The 18,574-nt window shown below is 52.2% G+C and overlaps 1 protein-coding gene across 1 annotated transcript in view; it reads left to right on the top strand.

Moving 5' to 3' along the window:
- Window positions 1-7,037: 7,037 nt before the first annotated feature.
- Window positions 7,038-18,574, top strand: part of GRID2IP (Grid2 interacting protein) — a 31,812-nt gene continuing 20,275 nt past the window's right edge. The window contains exons 1-2 of the mRNA XM_069569853.1: window positions 7,038-7,451; window positions 14,633-14,787. Of these exons, the coding sequence (XP_069425954.1) occupies window positions 7,038-7,451; window positions 14,633-14,787 (569 nt within the window). The remainder of the gene's footprint in view (window positions 7,452-14,632; window positions 14,788-18,574) is intronic.

Here is an 18,574-nt window from a genome sequence, read left to right as displayed (position 1 = left end):
ATCCTCTTCTTGTAGAGACACCAGTTAGGTTGGGTTAGGGGCCACTCTAACAGCCTCGTTTTAATTTAACTATCCCTTTTAAGACCTTATCAGCAAACACAGACACATTGTTGAGGTACAAGAGTTAAGAATTCAACATGTGAACTTGAGGGGAGGAAATTCAGCCCATAACCAACTGCTTTCATTCTGTGGTGTTTGCAGTCATGTTTGATAAAAGCCTCTTCTTATAGGGGAAGTCTGATCAACTACAACATACCCTTTTAAAAATGGAAATTATTTCTTTATTGGCTGTGCTGGGTCTTCGTGCGCGGGCTTTCTTTAGCTGCGGCGAGCGGGGGCTACTCTCTGGGTGTCTTGTGCAGGCCTGTCATTGCCACGGCTTCTCTTGCTGTGAAGCGCAGGCTCTAGGACGAGGGGGTTTCAGCACTCTTCGCATGACAGCTCAGTAGTTGCAGCTCAAGGGCTCCAGAGCTTGGGTTCATAAGTTGTGACCCACCGGCTTCGTCTCTGAGCCGAACCCATGTCCTTTGCATTGCAAGGCGGAGTCTTAACCATTGGACTACCAGGGAAGGCCCACAGCGTACTCTTAACAGGGAACTGGGGTTGGGCCGTATGTTTCCAAAATTTGCTAGAAGAAAAAATTAGGAGAAAATCTATACAACCTTGGGTTTGGGGATGGGTTACTAGATACAACACCAAAAGCATAATTTCCCCCACCCCCAAATTTTAGTAAACTGGATTTTATTCAAATTTAAAACTGCTCTGGGAATAACACTGACAGAGTGAAAATACAAATTACCCACTGGAGAAAATATTTTAAATCACATACCGGATAAAAGACCTGTGTTCAAAATACACAGTGAAAAAACTCTTAAAACTCAACAATCACAAAAAGTCTTTTTAAACAAACAAAATATATAACAAAATATATGAACATGCACCTCACCACAGAAGATTCACAGGTAGCAAAAAGCACATGAAAAAATATATATTTGTGTACAATTTCTAATATTTACCCAACTGATTTATGTCTACACAAAAACCTATATGTGAATGTTTATAGTAGATTTATTAATAATCACCTAGAAGCAACCAAGATGTCCTTCACAGGTGAATGGATGGTGGTCCATCCATAAAATGGAATAATGTACAAAAATATATAGGAATGAGCTATGAAGATACAAAAACATGGATGAGTCTTAAATGTACATTACCAAATGAAAAAAAGAGGCTGATTCCATTTATATGACAATCTGAAAAAGAGATGATAAAAAGATTAATGGTTACCCGAGGACTGAGGGAGCAGAAAGATTGATGATACACAAGGGATATTTTAGGGCAATGAAATTCCGCATGGTGGACACGTGACATTAAACGTGGATCAAAACCCATGGAAAGTTATAGCCCGAAGAGTGAACCTTAATGTGTGCAAATTTTAAAAAGTGTTTAGGGGACTTCCCTGGTGGTCCAGTGGTTAAGACTCAGCACGCCCAATGCGGGGGGCACGGGTTAGATCCTGGGTCAGGGAATTAAGATCCTGCATGCTGCAGAGTGTAGCCAAAAAAATTTCTTTTCATTTAGTAAGTTAGGGCATCCCAAGATGAAATAACAGAAGTGACCCACCAAAATGAAACTGTAGTACAAATGTATGAAATAACCTCAGTGGAAGGGATGAGGGGGAGAGATGGTGACCTAACTGGGAAATAGTGGAGACTGTGTGAGAAGGCGCGTGCGATGCTCTGTCAGCTGAAAGGGCCCAGAAGCAGGGATACCCCAGTAGCAATGAGCACATCCAGGTCTGGGTTTCTAACATCATTCTCCGAGAAAAGAAACCAGAGCTCCTGGGAGAAACAGCTGATTCTAGGGGTGATTCTAGGGGTGGGCTGAGCCTGGCCGGTGTTGTAGTACCAGGAATAAGACAGTGTAAAATACACACACAATCTGAGCCACAAAATAAATAATGTAGTTCTGGGTTATAAGACAAAGTATAAGGTAGAATATCCAGGAGTCCATACCGATACAAGCAACTGAATGAGCCAACAGAGGGGAAGAAGTATGTCTCCCATACAGAAGAACCCCAGATAAGTTATGTAGAGCATGACTCCCCACCTTGAAGTGACATCCTTCCAAAGAGGGCGGTATGCGGGGTGGGCAGCATTCCATTCCAGCGTGTAGACAGACCACAATCTGTCCCTCCGTTCGCCAGGAGATGGATGAGTTAGATTGTTTCCAGTTTTTGGCTTTTCTGTGCATTGTGCTGCTATAAACATTCATGTCCAAGTCTTTTTTTTATTTCTTTTATTGACGTATAGTTGAGAACGGTGTGTTGATTTCTGCTATGCAGCATAGGGGTTCAGTTATACCTACACAGATTCTTCTTCATATTCTTTTGCATCATGCTTTATGACAGGATATTGCATACAGTGCCCTGCGCTACACAGTAGGACCCGGCTGTTTATCCATTCTGTATGTAATAGCTTGCATCTGCTAAGCCCAAGCCCCCAGTCCAGCCCTACCCCTACCCCCACCTCCCTGCTGGCAGCCAGTCTGTCCTCTATGTCTGTGAGTCTGTTCCTGTTTCTTAGGTGGGTTCATTTGTATCAGATTTTAGGTTCATATTTGGATACGCCTAGATCACGCGTGAGCGATGCCGTATGATATTTGCCTTTCTCTTTCCGACTTACTTCGCTCGGTATGACAATCTGTATGTCCATCCGTGTTGGTGCATATGGCATTATTTCATCATTTTTTATGGCTGAGTAGTACCGCACCTACTTTATGTATTCACCTGTCAGTGCATTCATGTTCACTGAATCTGTATCTCTCGGGTAAATATATACCTGAGAGTGGGACCGGTGTCATTTGAAAAGTGTTTCGGATGTTCAGCCTTTCATGAAACTGTCAGACAGTATTCCGTAATGGTTGTACCATTTTACGTTCCCATCAGTGGTGTCAGGGAATCCATTCTTTTACCACGTAGAGAAACACCAGGTTGTTAATCAAGAGGACGAAAGAGCAGCCCAAGTAAATCAGCCATGTGACCACCTTGGTTTATGTCCAGTTACCACGCAGCACAACAGTTTTGCAGCCTAACGCATTCAGAGCTGTGCTTGAAGATGAGTTCACTTACAGCCTCAGTCACCCTTCCACCAGGCTGGGGACACTCTTGTTCACTCATGGGTTGTTTTTTTTCCCAATGATATACTGTTATCATCGTAGCAGAGTTTATAACGTACGCGAGACTAGAGCACACACACTAGAGCACACCCATCTCACACATACACACCCACTCACACCCACAGTAACTTGGAGCACCTTTGGTTAAAGCAAGCTCTGGAGAACATCCAGCTCAATCACGGCAACCTGTTAAGGACATCTTCTAATCTATCTGATCCCCATCCCCCACATCCTGAGAAAACGATTTAAAAATCAACTTTTAATTCTAGAACAGTTTTAGGTTTGCAGAAAAGTTGGGATACAGTATGGAGTTCCCTCTTACCCTGCACTCAATGTCCGCTATTACTGTCATCTTACATTACTATGGTCCATCTGTCACCACTGAAGAACTAATGTTGATCCATTATTATTAGCTAATTCAGATTTCCTTACTTTTCACCGAAAGTGCCTTCTCCATCCCAAGATCCCACGCTGCATCTAGTCACCAGGTCTCCAATCTGTGACAGCTTCTCAGGCTTTCCTTGTTTTTGATGACCTTGACCATTTTGAAGAGTCAGGTATTTTCAGAACGTCCTTCAATCTAGGTTTGCCTGAAGTTTCTCTCAAAGGCAGACTGGTTACAGGTTTTGCAGAGGAAGACCACACAGGCAAAGTGCCATTCTTGTCAATCATATAAAGGGTCCTTGCTATCAACCTGATCTTCCCCTGATGGTGATCACTTTGACCACCTGACTGAGGTCATGTCCATCACTCTTCTCCACCGTAAAGTACTGTCTCCTCTTTGGAAAGAAGTCGCCAAGTATAGACCACACTTAAGGGTGGGAGTTCTCCTTTAAGGAGAAGTAGCTTGTCCAGGTGATTGTCTCTTTTCCCCACTTATTTAACCAGTTATTTATATTAGTGTAAACTTGTTGATATTTATTTTATACTTTATGTTACAACCCAAGTCTATATGATTTACATTCTTGCTCAGATTGTTCCAATTTCGGCTATGGGAAGCCCTTTCCTTTGGCTTCTGTGTCCCTTTGACAAACCCCATGGTGCGTGTGTGTGTGTGTGTGTGTGTGTTCACACGTGCTTACTCTCTGGCACTAGAAGATGGTCCAGGCTCACCTCCTGTATTTCCCGCCCCAGCCCTGGAATCAGCCATTTCTCCAAGGAGCCTGGGCTCCTTGTTCTGGGCAGGGATCTTAGAAATCAAGCTTTCACACTGGATGTGCTCATTGCTGGGGGGAACATCCTTGCTTCCAAGCCCTCTCAGCTGACAGAGCCGGCAAACTTAGGTGCAGATACTAACCTCTGTGGGCTCCCCAGGTGGCTCAGTGGTAAAGAATCCATCGGCCATGGAGGAGACCCAGGTTTGATCCCTAGGTTGGAAGAGTCCCTGGAGGAGGAAATGGCAGCCCACTCCAGTATTCTTGCCTGGAGAATCCCGTGGACAGAGGAGCCTGGCGGGCTGCTGTCCATGGGGTCACAAAGAGTCAGATCCAACCGAGCACTGCCACTGCCACTAAGCTGTGTCCATGCGCATATCTGTAAACGTTTCTGTCTGTTGTAGGCTCCTCTGCAACCTCCCACTACAACGCAGAGGAATCCGGCTCCCGTGGTCTGCGGACATAATCGCTCAACGCCCATGTGCATGTATGGCGTGATTTCAGAACTGTTAACCTGCGCCCTTGTAGGAGCCACCCTTACCGACTACAGCACAGTGTTATGTGTGGTTCCTTTTGCCTTTCGTCTCACAGACCCCGCTCCTTTCCATAATTACTTAGGTCAGCATCTTTTCTCTCATCCCAAGCTCTTTTTCTGGCCTGGGTCTCCCCTTCTCCCACCACTAAGCCTGGCCTGTGGGGCTCAGGCAGTGGTGTCCTCTGTGGGGATCAGATCATGCCTCAGTGAGTCTCAGTGGTCCCCTCTGCCATCACTGGACTGAGTGAACCCCCATAGAACCCCCAAAACAGCCCAAATGAATCCTCCTGATGCACCTGCCGAGCTCTGCAGCCTCAGGGGTGGACCCAGCCCCAGGCCCAGCTCTGGTCAGTCTTGGCTCCTGCCTGAGCCTCCCTGTGCATCCCCCCAGGACCGTGCAGCAGGAGCCAGACACTCTGGGTGCTGGCCAAGCTGTCCAGCCATGCTGCTGGTCCTCCTGGTAACGGGGGCCTTCTCAGATTACTCGGAGGATCACTTTGCCTTAGAAACTCCAGCTGTCACCTCTGATGCATTAGTAACCAGTGCCAAGGCCCTGAGCAGCAGAGGACTGGCAATAAGCAAGCGTCCCCAGGTGTCCCGCCAGCACCGTGCTCTGTCCCCGCAGCCATTGCTGACACCAGGGAGGAAGGTGAGCAAACCCAGAGGGAGGCGTGACGGGTAGCCTGGGATGCCTCCCCTGGTGAGCCCTGTTGGGAGCCTGGATTCCTGTTTCCAGGTGAAGGGGAAAGAGGGGAGCTCTACATGGGTGGGAGAGGGCTTAGGTCAACCTGCAGGGCTGAGGACGCACTGGAGGGCTGGAGGCATCTCAAAAGCCCCAAGGGGTTTGAGTGCCGGCAGCCTCTTCAGCTCTGTGGCTCCCCAGGTTGGGTGTAGACAGGTTGGGAGCAAGCTGCTCTGGCCTCTGAGCAGCAGCCCCGCTGCAGGTCACCGGTCAGAGCCGGTATGCACGTGGAAGGGGGGCAGGGGCCTGGCCCCATCAGTCTCCAGTCAGCCCACCTTTGCCTGTGCACGAGCTGACTGCTTGACTCACGGGGCAAGAACTGATCTCAGGCCCCTCCAAGACCCAGGGATGCCCCGACCCCACCTGGGCCCAGTGGACCCAGGAGTCCCTCACTGCCCCCATGTGACAAGGTAAGTGTCCCTGAGGCTCCGTGGCAGCACCACTGCCTGGCAGAGGAGGACCAGGGCCCCCGCGTGGGCTCGGCAGTGAGCCTGCCAGCCTCGGGGTGTGGCAGCCCCACCCGACCCAGTGTGAGGAGTTCTCACACCAAGCCCTCTGGTGGCAGGTGACAGGTCCCACTGGATGTCACTCAAGGCCTTTCCTCCCCAGTCCATGATACTCTTGGGGCCTCCTCCCTGCCCCCAACTCCAAGAGTGTCTTGGGAGAGGCCGGCTCCTGGGAGATGGAGCCAACAGGAACACAAAACCCGTAGGGTGGGTGGGAGGGCTGTCTAAACATCTTCAGAAGGCTGAGGGGGGGACCAAAACCAGGGCCTTCAAAATCCAGCCCCCAGAGGTTCTTCTAAGCCAGAGGTTAGAATTCCTTAGAACTACGGACTCTTCCCCCAGAAAACTAAGCCTTTACATCATATCTTACCTACAGTTTCAGAGGTCATCCATGGATGCCTGTAAGGAATCCCTGCTCTCATCAGACATATGGAAAAATACACAGATAGACTGTTCCATCCAGGACAGTCACCCTTGCCACCCCCGATGTGTTTGTGTCTCCAGCCCATGCCATCATCTGCTTTCAGAGAATAGAGCCACCTCCCCTCCCCTGAGCCTGTCCTAGAGCCAGGAGCCCAAAGGACGACCCCCTCCCCACCCCCAACAAAGCAGCCATATCATGGCTCCTCAAGAAGATCAATTCAAAAGGCAAATAACCCCCAAAGTCAGCAGGAGTTTGTGAACTCCTAACTATCAAGGGGAAGTCCTTTTGTCACATTGAAACTGGTGACTTTCAGGCACAGCCGGGTCCAGGAGGTCAGGCGATATCCTAAGAACTGCTGGTCCACACAGAGGCAGAGGAAGAATAGTGGCTCAGACTGGCACATGCCTTGAGTCTGAGCGGCACGCAGCCCTGTGCGCAAGGCCGCAAGGAATCCCCTGTGACCTCTCTCTCCTTCTCCAGCTGCACGGCCACCACTGCCATGCCGGCCACCAACCAGGGATGGCCAGAGGACTTCGGCTTCCGGCTGGGGGGCTCGGGTCCCTGCTTCGTCCTGGATGTGGTGGAAGGGAGCAGCGCACACGCCGGGGGTCTGCGGCCCGGGGATCAGATCCTGGAGGTGGAGGGGCTGGCTGTGGGCGGCCTGAGCCGCGAGCGCCTAGTGCGCCTGGCCCGGCGCTGCCCGCGCGTGCCGCCCAGCCTGGGCGTGCTCCCCGGCCCCATTGGCTGCCCCGGCGCGGGTTCCAGCTTCGAGCCGCTGACCACAGCCTTACGGATCCCGCGCTCAAGCCGCGGCCTCTATCTGGGCCGCGAGTTGCTACGTCTGGCCGGCCGCAAGCGCCCCGACGCCGTGCACCGAGAGCGTAGGCGCAAAGCCCAGGAGTTCAGCCGCAAGGTAGGGCGCGCAGGGCGGGGCAGGGCTCTAAGGGACAGGCGGTCTGGCTTGGGGCTCTAGGGACGCTGTTCTGGGGGACTGGGCCCCGTGGGCCCGGAGCGTCAGGAGCCAGGCAGGCCTTCCTCAGGCCAGGAGTGGGAGCCTGGAGCTAAGGAAACATCTAACGAAAGATTTATCAGAAATATAGTGATGCTCAAGCTTCCAGTCCTGTCCTAAATTTTCGTGATTTTTGTTTGCTTGATTTGTGGGAGTTGCTTTTCTTTTTCTTTTTTTAATTAAGGTAATACAGATATACAGTAAAGCACATTCATTAAGCGTACAGTTTAATGAACTTTACATAGGGCATACACCCTTGTAACCACCAGCCTGATCAAAATGTAGATGAATAGAATACAGACAATAATATTAGTAGAATGCAGAACATAGAATGATTCCTTCAACCCAGAAGGTTCTCTCCATCTCAATATGAAGCTCCAAGATTCCCTGTAGAAGAGAGCCTAGAAGATTGTCCATCAACTCTTAAGGACTCCGAGGGTGAGCGGGGCGGGGTGGGGGGGGGGCAGGAAGCGAATCCCTGCATTTTCAGTGGATAGTCATTGGCCAGAACTAATCACACCACTGATCCCAAAGGATGCTGGGAAATGTAGTCCTCTGTGTGTCCAGGAAGACGGGAAGACCTAGAAATGGTTTAGTCACTAAGTCGTGTCCGACTCTTGCGACCCCATGGATCCGTCAGGCTCTCTGTCCATGGGGGTTTTTCAGGCAAGAATACTGGAGTGGATTGCCATTTCCTTCTCCAGGGGATCGTCCGTCCCAACCGAGGAATCGAACCCAGGTCTCCTGCATTGCAGGCAGAGTCTTTACCGGCTGAGCTATGAGGGAAGCCTCTAGAAACATTGGTGAGCCCTAGTGCCTTAATCAGAGAAGGCAATGGCAACCCACTCTAGTACTCTTGCCTGGAAAATCCCATGGACGGAGGAGCCTGGTGGGCTCCAGTCCATGGGGTCGCGAAGTGTTGGACACGACTGAGTGACTTCCCTTTCACTTTTCACTTTCATGCACTGGAGAGGGAAATGGCAACCCACTCCAGTGTTCTTGCCTGGAGAATCCCGGGGACGGGGAGCCTGGTGGGCTGCCGTCTCTAAGGTCGCACACAGTCGGACATGACCGAAGCAACTTAGTAGCAGCAGCAGCAATGCCTTAATCTGTTCCAGCTGCCGTAACCGAACTACCACAGACTGGGTGGTTTACAAGCAACAGGATTTCCCTCTCACAGCTCTGGAGGCGTGAGATTTGAGAACAGGGCTCCAGCATGCTTGAGTGTGGGCCTGCTTTGGATTGCAAACTTCTGGTTTTGTCCTCCCGTGATGAAAAGGGCAAGGGATCTGTATGGGGCTCTTTTATTTTTTTATTTTTTTCAAAAAAAGGTTTTTTATGTGGACCTTTTTTTTTTTTTGTCTTTATTGAATTTACAGCATCGTTTCTGTTTTATGTTTTGGTTTCCTTTGGCCAAGAGGCATGTGGGATGCCTTACCTCCCCAACTAGCAATCAAGTCTGCACCCCCTGTGCTGGGAGATGAGGTCTTAACCACCAGACTGCCAGCAAATCCCTGAGGCTCTTTTATAAGGGCACTAATTCCATTCATGAGACCGCCACCCTCATGACCTAGTCACCTCCCAATGGCCCAGCCTCCTAATACCATCATCGCCCGGGGCATTCGATTTTCAGCACACAAATTTTGGAGGGGGGGGACACAAACATTCAGACCACAGCAGCTGGTGAAGTCTGCTTCATTTCACCTGGTAAAGTCATCCCAGATGACTCAGTGTAGACCCAGAAGTCCGCCCCAGACGCCATCCAATCCCTGGAAAGTCAGAGGGGAGGTGGTCAGAGCTCCCAGGTGAGCAGAGCGGACTCGGTGGGGAAACAAAGTCAGGCTGCGGCCTAGGGAGGAGTCTGACCAGTTGCCCAGGCCAGCTTCTGCGCATTCTCTGACAAGGGGAACAGGGAGTGGTGGATTCTGGTTAGAGCTCGCTAAGCAGCTCCATAAATCCCCAGAAAAGACCACCTCCAGAAGATCAAGGGCAGCTGTGGAGCCCCCCACCAGCTTCCGACAATCAGCTCTCGGGTTCTCGCCAGCACTCTCCCTGCCCCAGTTTCTCCTCCTTGCAGAGCCTGATACTTAATAGAAAATCCATTAGTGTCCCGTGATGGTGCCTCATGCTTCGATGTAGGTTGAGAGCGTCTGGGTAATAGCTGACACCAAAACCGCACTGTGGTGGGGCCCCAGGAGGGAGGAGCTATTTTTTCCTCTTTCTTACATAAAACATCTTTCCAGAGAGCCATGTTCTCCTTTGAAACGAGGCTGCCGCTGGCTTTGGCTTCAAAGCCACTGACCTTCCTGGGCCTGGTGGGTTCTGGAGGAGGGGGTGACTGGTACTGCAGCCTACTCCACGCACCTTGAGAACGGCTGGCCGCCTACAGCTCTTTGGTTGAGCTCTGTAAACGCTCCCTGAGTGCACCAGGCCCTGTGCTCAGCCCGGACAGGAGTAAGATGTCAGGTCTGCATCTCGGGCCATCTCGTCTGGTGAAGGAGATCTGGGGTGCAGTTGCTAGGACTCAGCCGTGCACAGAACGTGGCCTTGGCCTGGGTGCCCTCGAAGCCGCCTGCTAATACCTGCTCACACTCTGTGATGTCACCCTCTCCGGGAAGCCTTTCCTCATCCACTGTGCTGCCGTTTAGGAAGCAGTTGTATATACAATTCTGAAGTTCAGGGGCAAACCATGGGCTGGAGGGCCGTCTGGGATCCCCTGGCCAGAGCAGCGGCGTCAGGGAGCGCTTGTGGCAAAGGGTGAGGGGGATTGCAGCGGGTCAGCACAGTTGTATGAAAATAGCCAGGGTCAACGGCTCTGGACAGAAAGAAGAGGCTGATAGGGTTGTGGAGTCAAGGGAGGAGTTTACTGATTTATTTATAGGCGGGGAGAGAAGCGAACAATTTGTATGAGCCAAAGGGAAGGAGGCAGTAGCGTCACTGAAATCCATGCGTTTTGCAGTTGTTGCTCACGGCCCTCTGACCAGCAAGGAGTGGGGACACAGCTGTGCACAGGACCAAGAGGGGAGCCTGCCATCACGCATTGTGGGAAACAAACGAAGCACGTGGACAAAGCGATGCTGTTGCTGTTCAGCCGCTCAGTCGTGTTCAACTCTTTGTGACCCCATGGACTGCAGCACGCCAGGCTTCCCTGTCCTTCACTATCTCCCAGAGTGTGCTCAAACTCACATCCATTGAGTCTATGGACAATTCAATAAACTAGCTATTTCAGATGATGATCACTGAAGGGAAGAAATCAACAGGGAGGTGAGAGAGTCTTGGGGGCCACTTGATCAGAGTGGTCAGGAAAGGCTCCCTGAGGAGGGAACTTTCAAACTGAGAGCTGAGTGACAAGTAGGTGGCAGGAAGAGAGAGTGGGGACTCTGGTGACTCGGCGGCCTTGTGAGTTGGCCTTGCCCAGGAAGGGGGCAGGTTCTTCATCGTCTGAGAGTCAGGGGTGGTGGGGAAAGATGCGGGGCTTGTTGATACGTTTGGAGGTGAGTGGAAGGGGTAATGAATGGCCCCGGCTCTGGCTGAAGTTGGGACCCACATGGGCCTGAGAGAGACGCATGGCCATCTCCTGGGCTCACCCAGCCGCCCAGCCTCCCACCTCTGCTTCAGGGTCGGTTCAGGATGTCAGCACCCAGAGGCACCCCCAGACCCTCGACTAACAAGGCAGGGAATCTGCTGGAGTATGGACAGACAGTGGTTAACTGCTCCATTAAAAAAGTAACAGTGCCAGACAGAAAAGCGCCCATGGTATAAGATTCCAGTCATGAGACATATTCAGTACAAGCAAATCCAGAGACGCTGAAAAATAGATCAGTGGTTTCCCCGGGGCTGGGGAAGGGGGGATGAGGAGTGACTGCTGAATGGGGGCAGGGTTTCTGTTTGGGAGGATGAGAAAGTCCTGGAACTGGAGAGTGGTGATGGTTATCCCGCATGGTGAGTGTACTTAATACCACTGACCTGTACGTATTAAAATGGCTGCAGTGGTAAATTTTATCTTCAGTTCAGTTCAGTCGCTCAGTCGTGTCCGACTCTTTGCGACCCCGTGGACTGCAGCATGCCAGGCTTCCCTGTCCATCACCAACTCCCGGAGTTTACTCAAACTCATGTCTATCGAGTCAGTGATGTCATCCAACCATCTCATCCTCTGTCATCCCCTTCTCCTCCTGCCTTCAATCTTTCCCAGCATCAGGGTCTTTTCCAATGAGTCAGTTCTTCGCATCAGGTGGCCAAAATATTGGAACTTCAGCTTCAACATCAGTCCTTCCAATGAATATTCAGGACTGATTTCCTTTAGGATGGACTGGTTGGATCTCCTTGCAGTCCAAGGGACTCTCAAGAGTCTTCTCCAACACCACAGTTCAAAAGCATCAATTCTTGGGTGCTCAGCTTTCTTTATGGTCCAACTCTCACATCCATACATGACCACTGGAAAAACCATAGCCTTGACTAGACGGACTTTTGCTGGCACATAAATTTTATGTCATGTGCATTTTTACAACAGTTAAAAAATAAAGAGGGAAAGGGAACAACGATAACATGCATTCCTTTTCCTGATTGTATAAGTCATATAAGCTCACTGCCTAAAGAATAAAATGGAAACCTAGGGACTTCCCTGGTGGTCCAGTGGTTAAGACTCCAAGCTTCCATGCAGGGGGCAGAGGTTCAATCACTGGTCAGGGAACTAAGATCTCATATGCCAAATGGCCAAATTAAAAAAAAAAAAGGAAAGCATTGGCGTAAAAATAATCAAAATCACTATAAACTTCAGTGCATAGTCCCTATGCAGACGTGTGTATAATTATCTCTGATAAAAATGTAACACTGTGTGTTCTATTTGAAACCTTGCCTGTCTCTCACAGACACTTTCCGTTATGTTATAACAGCTTTATCAAGATATATTCACATACCATACAATTTATCCATTTAAAGCGTGTTCAGTGGTTCTTAGTATATTCACAGAGCTGTGCAACCATTACCACGATTTTAGAACATTTTCATCATTCCTAGAAGGGCTTCCCAGGTGGTGCTAGTGGTAAAGAATCCACCTGCCAATGAAGGAGACACAGATGAGGGTTTGATCCCTACGTTGGAAAGATCCCTTGGGGTAGGAAATGGCACCCACTCCAATATTCTTGTCTGGAAAATTCCACAGGCAGAAGAGCCTGGCAGATTACAGTCCATGGGGCTGCAAAGAGTTGGACACAACTGAGCATGATCATAACTACCCAGAAAGAAGGCCTGAACTCGTTAGCCATCACTCCGCATACCACAGTCTTTAAATAAAGACCTACAGCATCATTCTGTCTGACCAAATGGTACCACACTACCTCTGACACTGTCAATTGCAAGCCATCTAACCCATGATACGTGCTTCCTTATCTTCTTGTCACTTAATTTGCAGTTAATTGTAGTCACTTAATTTGATAGAGGGCTTTTAGACTTCTTTGGACATATTTAGTACCGGCAATGTATATAACTCTGTGGAAGTAACAATATGAGACCTATGACAAAACTCATACGTGCACAGGAATGACAGTGAGCCACAGGACACAAAGTGATCTCAGAGATGCTAAAATTTAAAATACAGGGACTTCCCCCAGCAGCCCAGTGGCTAAGACTCCACCTTTCAATGCAGAGGGTATGAGTTCGATCCCTGGTCAGGGAATTGAAATCCCACATGCCCCATGATTTGGCAAAAAAAAAAAAGAAGTGCTCACCCTGGAATCAATGGTGCCCAATATCGCAGAGTATGGAGTGAACTTGGCTATGAAACAATGGAAGTTGACTCTACTCACTGGGGCAGAAAAGGAATTTGGGGGAGGAACAGTTCACAGAGTTGGCACTGGAGACCTCCTCTTGTCCAGTTGCTAAGTAATGTCCAGCTCTTTGTGACCCCATGAGCTGCAGCACAGCATAACTCCCTGTCCTTCACTATCTCCTGGAGTTTGCTCAGATTCTTGTCCATCAAGTTGGTGATGCCATCCAACCATCTCATTCTCTGTCACCCCCTTCTCCTCGGCTTAGAACCAAGAAAGAATGTGCAACCTAGAACACAACTGTCCTAAGCAGCCTTCAGGATGAGTCTGCTCAGGGCGCACTACAGGGCTCTGTCACACCCCTGTGTGAGCTCCACGTCTCCACATCTCCGCATCATTCCTTCAAGAACCGAAGCTCCTGGGCAACAGCCTCCAATTGCCCGAGGCTGCACCATTAGGACCAAGGTCTTGCCTCCCGCTTGATTTGGGACTTCCTTCCATCTTGGCTGCATAGCCAAGGAAAGACAAATATCCCCCAAGTGGATGTGCTACAGTTGTTTACCCCATAAGGTCAGATATTTATACTACTTCCAACATCTCAGTATCATAAACCAGGCAAGGGTGAGCCTCTTCACTCATACATCATCGTGAGATTGTCAGGACACGTTGAGGATACGTTCCCAGGTGCAGGATCGTGGGGTAAAACAGCAGGTGCAGTTTTAGGCTGTGGACACTGTCACTGAGCTGCCCACGTCCAGTGGTCATTCAGAATCCTCTGAGCAGATGTGCTGTGTCCCGCATTAGCTGGTGTGTACACAAAGGTGAAGAAAACACAGATCCGGAGGGAGCATTAACGGAGTAAGAATGCAGAGCGAGGCGTGCTCCGGGGCTTTCTCCTGGAGCCAGAGCGTTCTTCGTGTGATCTCTCAGCTCGCAGTGTGGTGGAAGGGAGTAGAGTATTACAACAACAGTAACTAGCGATTACCGAGCGCCTGGCACGTGTTTAAGCTCCTGGATCGATTCCTTAGATCCTCACAATAGTCAGTAGATGGGCCATCTCTGGGTTTGGGTCCTGACACTATGGCCTTGGCCAGGACATCTTACCTCTAGTGGCCTCAGTTCCCTTAGATAGAAGTGGAGACGCTGGCCCGGCCCACCTCGTGGGGGCCGCTGTGGGGTCTGCCGGGGTCTGGGTAAGGAGCGCACAGCGGGGCCCAGGCAGCATTGCCACGTCCGCTGTCCTGAGGGAGGAAGGGAGAGGGGGGGAATCAGCATTCTGCCCTGGGGCCCTTGGGACACTCATCAGACCCCTCCCCGCAGGTGGACGAGATCTTGGGGGACCAGCCGACCGCCAAGGAGCAGGTGTTCTCTGCTCTAAAGCGGTTCGCGGCGGAGCAACGGGTGGACGAGCTGGTGTGGGCGCTCACCCTGGTGCTGCCCCCCGAGGCCCGCGGGCCCCTCCTGGAGAACCTCAGGTACTCATTCAGGGTCGGGATGGGCGGGCAGGGGTGTCTGTTCTCCTGCCCCCACCCCAGGTGCTGCTGCTGCTGCGTGGTCAGCCCCTGAGCTGGACCCCAAACACCCCATTGCCCCAAAACTAGGGTTTTGTGTCAGTGACCCCAAAGGCTGACCCTGGAAAGGGCAGCTATTGGTGCTGCCACTGCCAGGGTGTCACTTTGAGTGAGAAAGAAGGGCTGCCAACTGCTGGGTTGGGACGGGCTGCAGAGAAGATCCACCTCCTGCTGCCCTGCTCTGTCCCAAACCCAGACCACAGAAGCCTCCAACGTTATCACCAAGATGCCCCTAGCTCTTCATGAGAGGGAATAATGGCACAGTTCGAGGGCCAGGAGCTGTGCTGTGTCACAGTTTGGCGCAGGAATGGGACTGTGCTGGGCCCATCCTGATCCCCGGTACCCCACCCCCACCCCTGCATCCTAGTAACAGTGTGTTCGCTCTGCCCTTTGATGATGCCAGCTGGGTGCCAAGAACCTCACCAGGGCCCCAGAGGAACACTTTCTCACTGAATCCCACCAGTACTCTCATTATCCCCGTTCCAGAGGCAGACGTGGCTCAGAGAGGTTAAGGGACTGCCCCAGAGTCATACAGCACATGAGTAGCATTCACAAGAACATGAACCAATTGGCTGAGCACTTTCTGCTCAGCTTTGGACTCTAAATTCATCCTTCGGGGGGAAGAAAAACCTCCTGGTAGGTCCTGTGACATCTGAAATGGCCTGGGACTCTCCCCAGCCCCCTGATCTCCACCATCATTCTGCCCCGCACTGCACGGCTTTGATCAGACCTCCCTGGGCCTGAGTGGAGTGTTCCCCACCAGGATCCTGCGGGGCTGGCTCTGCGCCCCCTGCTCCCAGGGCGGCGCCGGCTCCCCCAGCCCGCCCCTCCCCCTCCTGGGCTCAGCCCATCCCCTTCCCTCGCTGCCATTCACCCCGCAGCCTGCCCCTCCCTCTGGGCCTGGCCAATGTCAGGGACCTGGCTGGCCACCCCCACTCCCCAAGCCGGTCGCTGCGCCTCCGCTCTGCAGCGGAGCACAGAAGGCCACCGAAAGAGGCCACCATGAGCTGCCTTGGGTGAGTTAGGGGTCTGCCCCTTGCCGGGAAAATCGGAGAGGAAAAAAAAGTTACATCTAGAAACAAATTTGCAGAGATGATGCGCTGGGGCAGAAGGGCTCCCTGGGGCCAGCAGCCCCGCCCCTCCGCACCAGGGCTGGGCCAGGGGCCCGGCGGCCAGGCTGTCCCCGGGGAAGTTGGCACGCGTGTCTGACGGCTCTTAGCAGCCGGAGGCCCTCGCGGTCCGCCTCATCGGTCCTCCCTTCGGCGCTGCCCAGGCTTCCGTCCTCACCGCCTCTGCCGGGCCAGCCGATCTGCCTCCTGGGACACCCCCGTGCCTGCCTTTCCCCTCCACCGCTCGTCCGGAGCTGCTGGCAGCGGGTCAGGAAAAGCGGGGGGCGGAGGAGGCGCCCCCTTGGGCGTGCTCGATTGAGAGCCTGGGAAGCGGGAACTCTGGACCCCTGGGGATGCCCCGTCCCGGCAGCGTCCCCGAGGCGCCGCTGGGGAAGATGAAACAGCAGCCTCTGTTGTCAGCGCGTGTCAATGAGACAGGAAAATTGGGGAGGCTGCCGGAGGAGGGGGCGGCGCCCAGCTGGGCTCTGCAGAGAGAGGGGTCCCCTGGCAGGCGTGGCTTCCGCCCCTATCCCTCACTCCCCACCCCCACCACCGGGCTCCAGGGGCTGATGGACTGGGTTCTAGGGGTCAAGTGGTGATCCCCACGCAGCCCCTTCCCGAGAGAGCTCCGAGAAGGCACGGAGGAATGGCATAGAGTCGGTTTTCCGTGATTCTGAGAGCTGAGCACCAGCTGAAGGGCAGCACAGGGCTGTCAGGGCAGGCTGCTCAAAGGAGGCAGCAGTTCCAGGGCTGCACCGCGACCAGTGGGGTGCAGCCATGTGTCCTGTGGAGGAGGGAAGACAGCTCATCAGGGCCAGGCATCCAGCTACAGAGGGGAACCCCAGAATGCCAAGGTGGGAGTGCCGCCTTGCAGAACCCAATCTCAGGTACCAACTGTGCCTAGCTGTGAGGCACCCCGCTTTGGTAGGGCTCTGACCCTGCGACTGAGGGGAGTGGAGTGCGACAACCTGGCCACCTGAGGACGCACAGGGTAGATGGAGATACATGTGCGCAGGTGCGTGTGCACGCTTGACCAAGGCTGGAACCACTTACATCACCACGCAGCTTCTGAGGGTGGTCCGGGGCCAAAGCAGAGGACTCGCGGAGAAAGAAGGAGCAGTGAGAACGTGAAGCTGGGTCAGCCAGAGCAGTAGCCACTAGCCACATGTCACTCTTTAAAATGAAACTTAATGAATATAAATGCAATTTAAAATTCAGCTTCACAGTCTCACCAGCCACACGGCAAGTATGGAGTGGCCCCATCTGGCTGGTGGCTGCCCTACAGGACGGCGCACACGGGGAGCATGTCCATCCGCAACTTGCATCAATCTTGGCCAACGTGGCCTCTTCATCTTAGTGTAGCTGCGAGGGTGAGATTTGGGTCAGTGGCAGCGACGTAAGTAGAAGGTCTTATCTTTCTTTACGATGGCAGCTACTCCTGTGGCTCAGAGCCTGATTTGGGTCTGTCCCCAAAGGGATCCCAGTTTGATGAAGTGATAAAAATGACTTTCTAATTAGGACAGGCCAGGGAGTTTGGAAAGTGTGACGCGGTTGAGAGGGAACAGGCAAGCAAAGTGGGCTTCATGCCCTGCTAGTGTTTCAGGGAACAGGCAAAGAAGGGAAGGATCGGGTGGAAGGGAGGGGAGAGGAGAGGGGAGCTACTGAGGTGGTTGGGGAAGCTGGGTTTTGAGTCCTGGCACACCTCGCTTGAACCCCCAGTCCACTCATGGACAGTGTGACCTTGAGCAGATTCACTAACCTCAACAGTTTATCCATAAAACAGGGTTGATCATTTCCATGTGTTCCCAGCAGGGTTCTTGGCGGGAAAGCATATAAATAGCCTCTGCCAACTACAAGCATCAAAGAGATTCATTGAGAAACTGGGCTTTAGGGTTCCAGCACCTCCTTTATCCTCTTCTGCTTTAATGACAAGTGTCAGAGACAACATCACACAAGGTTACTTGGAAAATTTGGTGCCAGCGTGTCAGAAGCAGTGCCAGGCGGTCTAGCACATGCTCGATTAAACTGGTTGACCCTCGGGAAGGTCTCTTTCTCCCTAGAGAGATCTCTCAACCCCGGCACCAGCAACATGCTTCTCTGTTGTTGGGAGCTCTCCTGTACTTAGCTTACAGCATTCCTGGCCTCCTCCCTCCTCCCGCTTGTCATTCTGTGACAACCAAAACTGTCCCCAGACAGTGCCGAATGTCATCTGAGGGGTAAAGTCACCCCCAATTGAGAAGCCCTGCCGAGTGTGATCTACCCTTTGGTAGTCCCCTCTTGCTGGGGCAGATGCTTGAGCAAAGGCCAGTCCAGCCCACCCTGTGCTGCTTTGGGTCAGAGGCGCCAGCTCTGAGGTGGCCCCACAGCAGTGTGTGCATGGCTGGCTGCGTCCAGATTCAAGTAGGAGCATCTCCGTGGTCACAGCTCCAGTGCCCACAGACACGTGGAGTCGTCACAGTCCTTGGGCGGGCCTGGTTCCGGGTGCTGGGCCGTCACAGCTGGTGCACGACCACCAGGAAGGGCTCTGTCATGACGGGACGGTGAGCGTGCTTGTCCGGTGGATGCAGGGAGCTGTGCTCACT

The sequence above is a fragment of the Ovis canadensis genome, chromosome 24 (genome assembly GCF_042477335.2).
Source record: "Ovis canadensis isolate MfBH-ARS-UI-01 breed Bighorn chromosome 24, ARS-UI_OviCan_v2, whole genome shotgun sequence".
In the NCBI taxonomy this organism is placed as follows: Eukaryota; Metazoa; Chordata; class Mammalia; order Artiodactyla; family Bovidae; genus Ovis; species Ovis canadensis.
The sequence above is the reverse complement of the archived record's forward strand: the minus strand, read 5'-3'. Positions and strand labels throughout refer to the sequence as shown.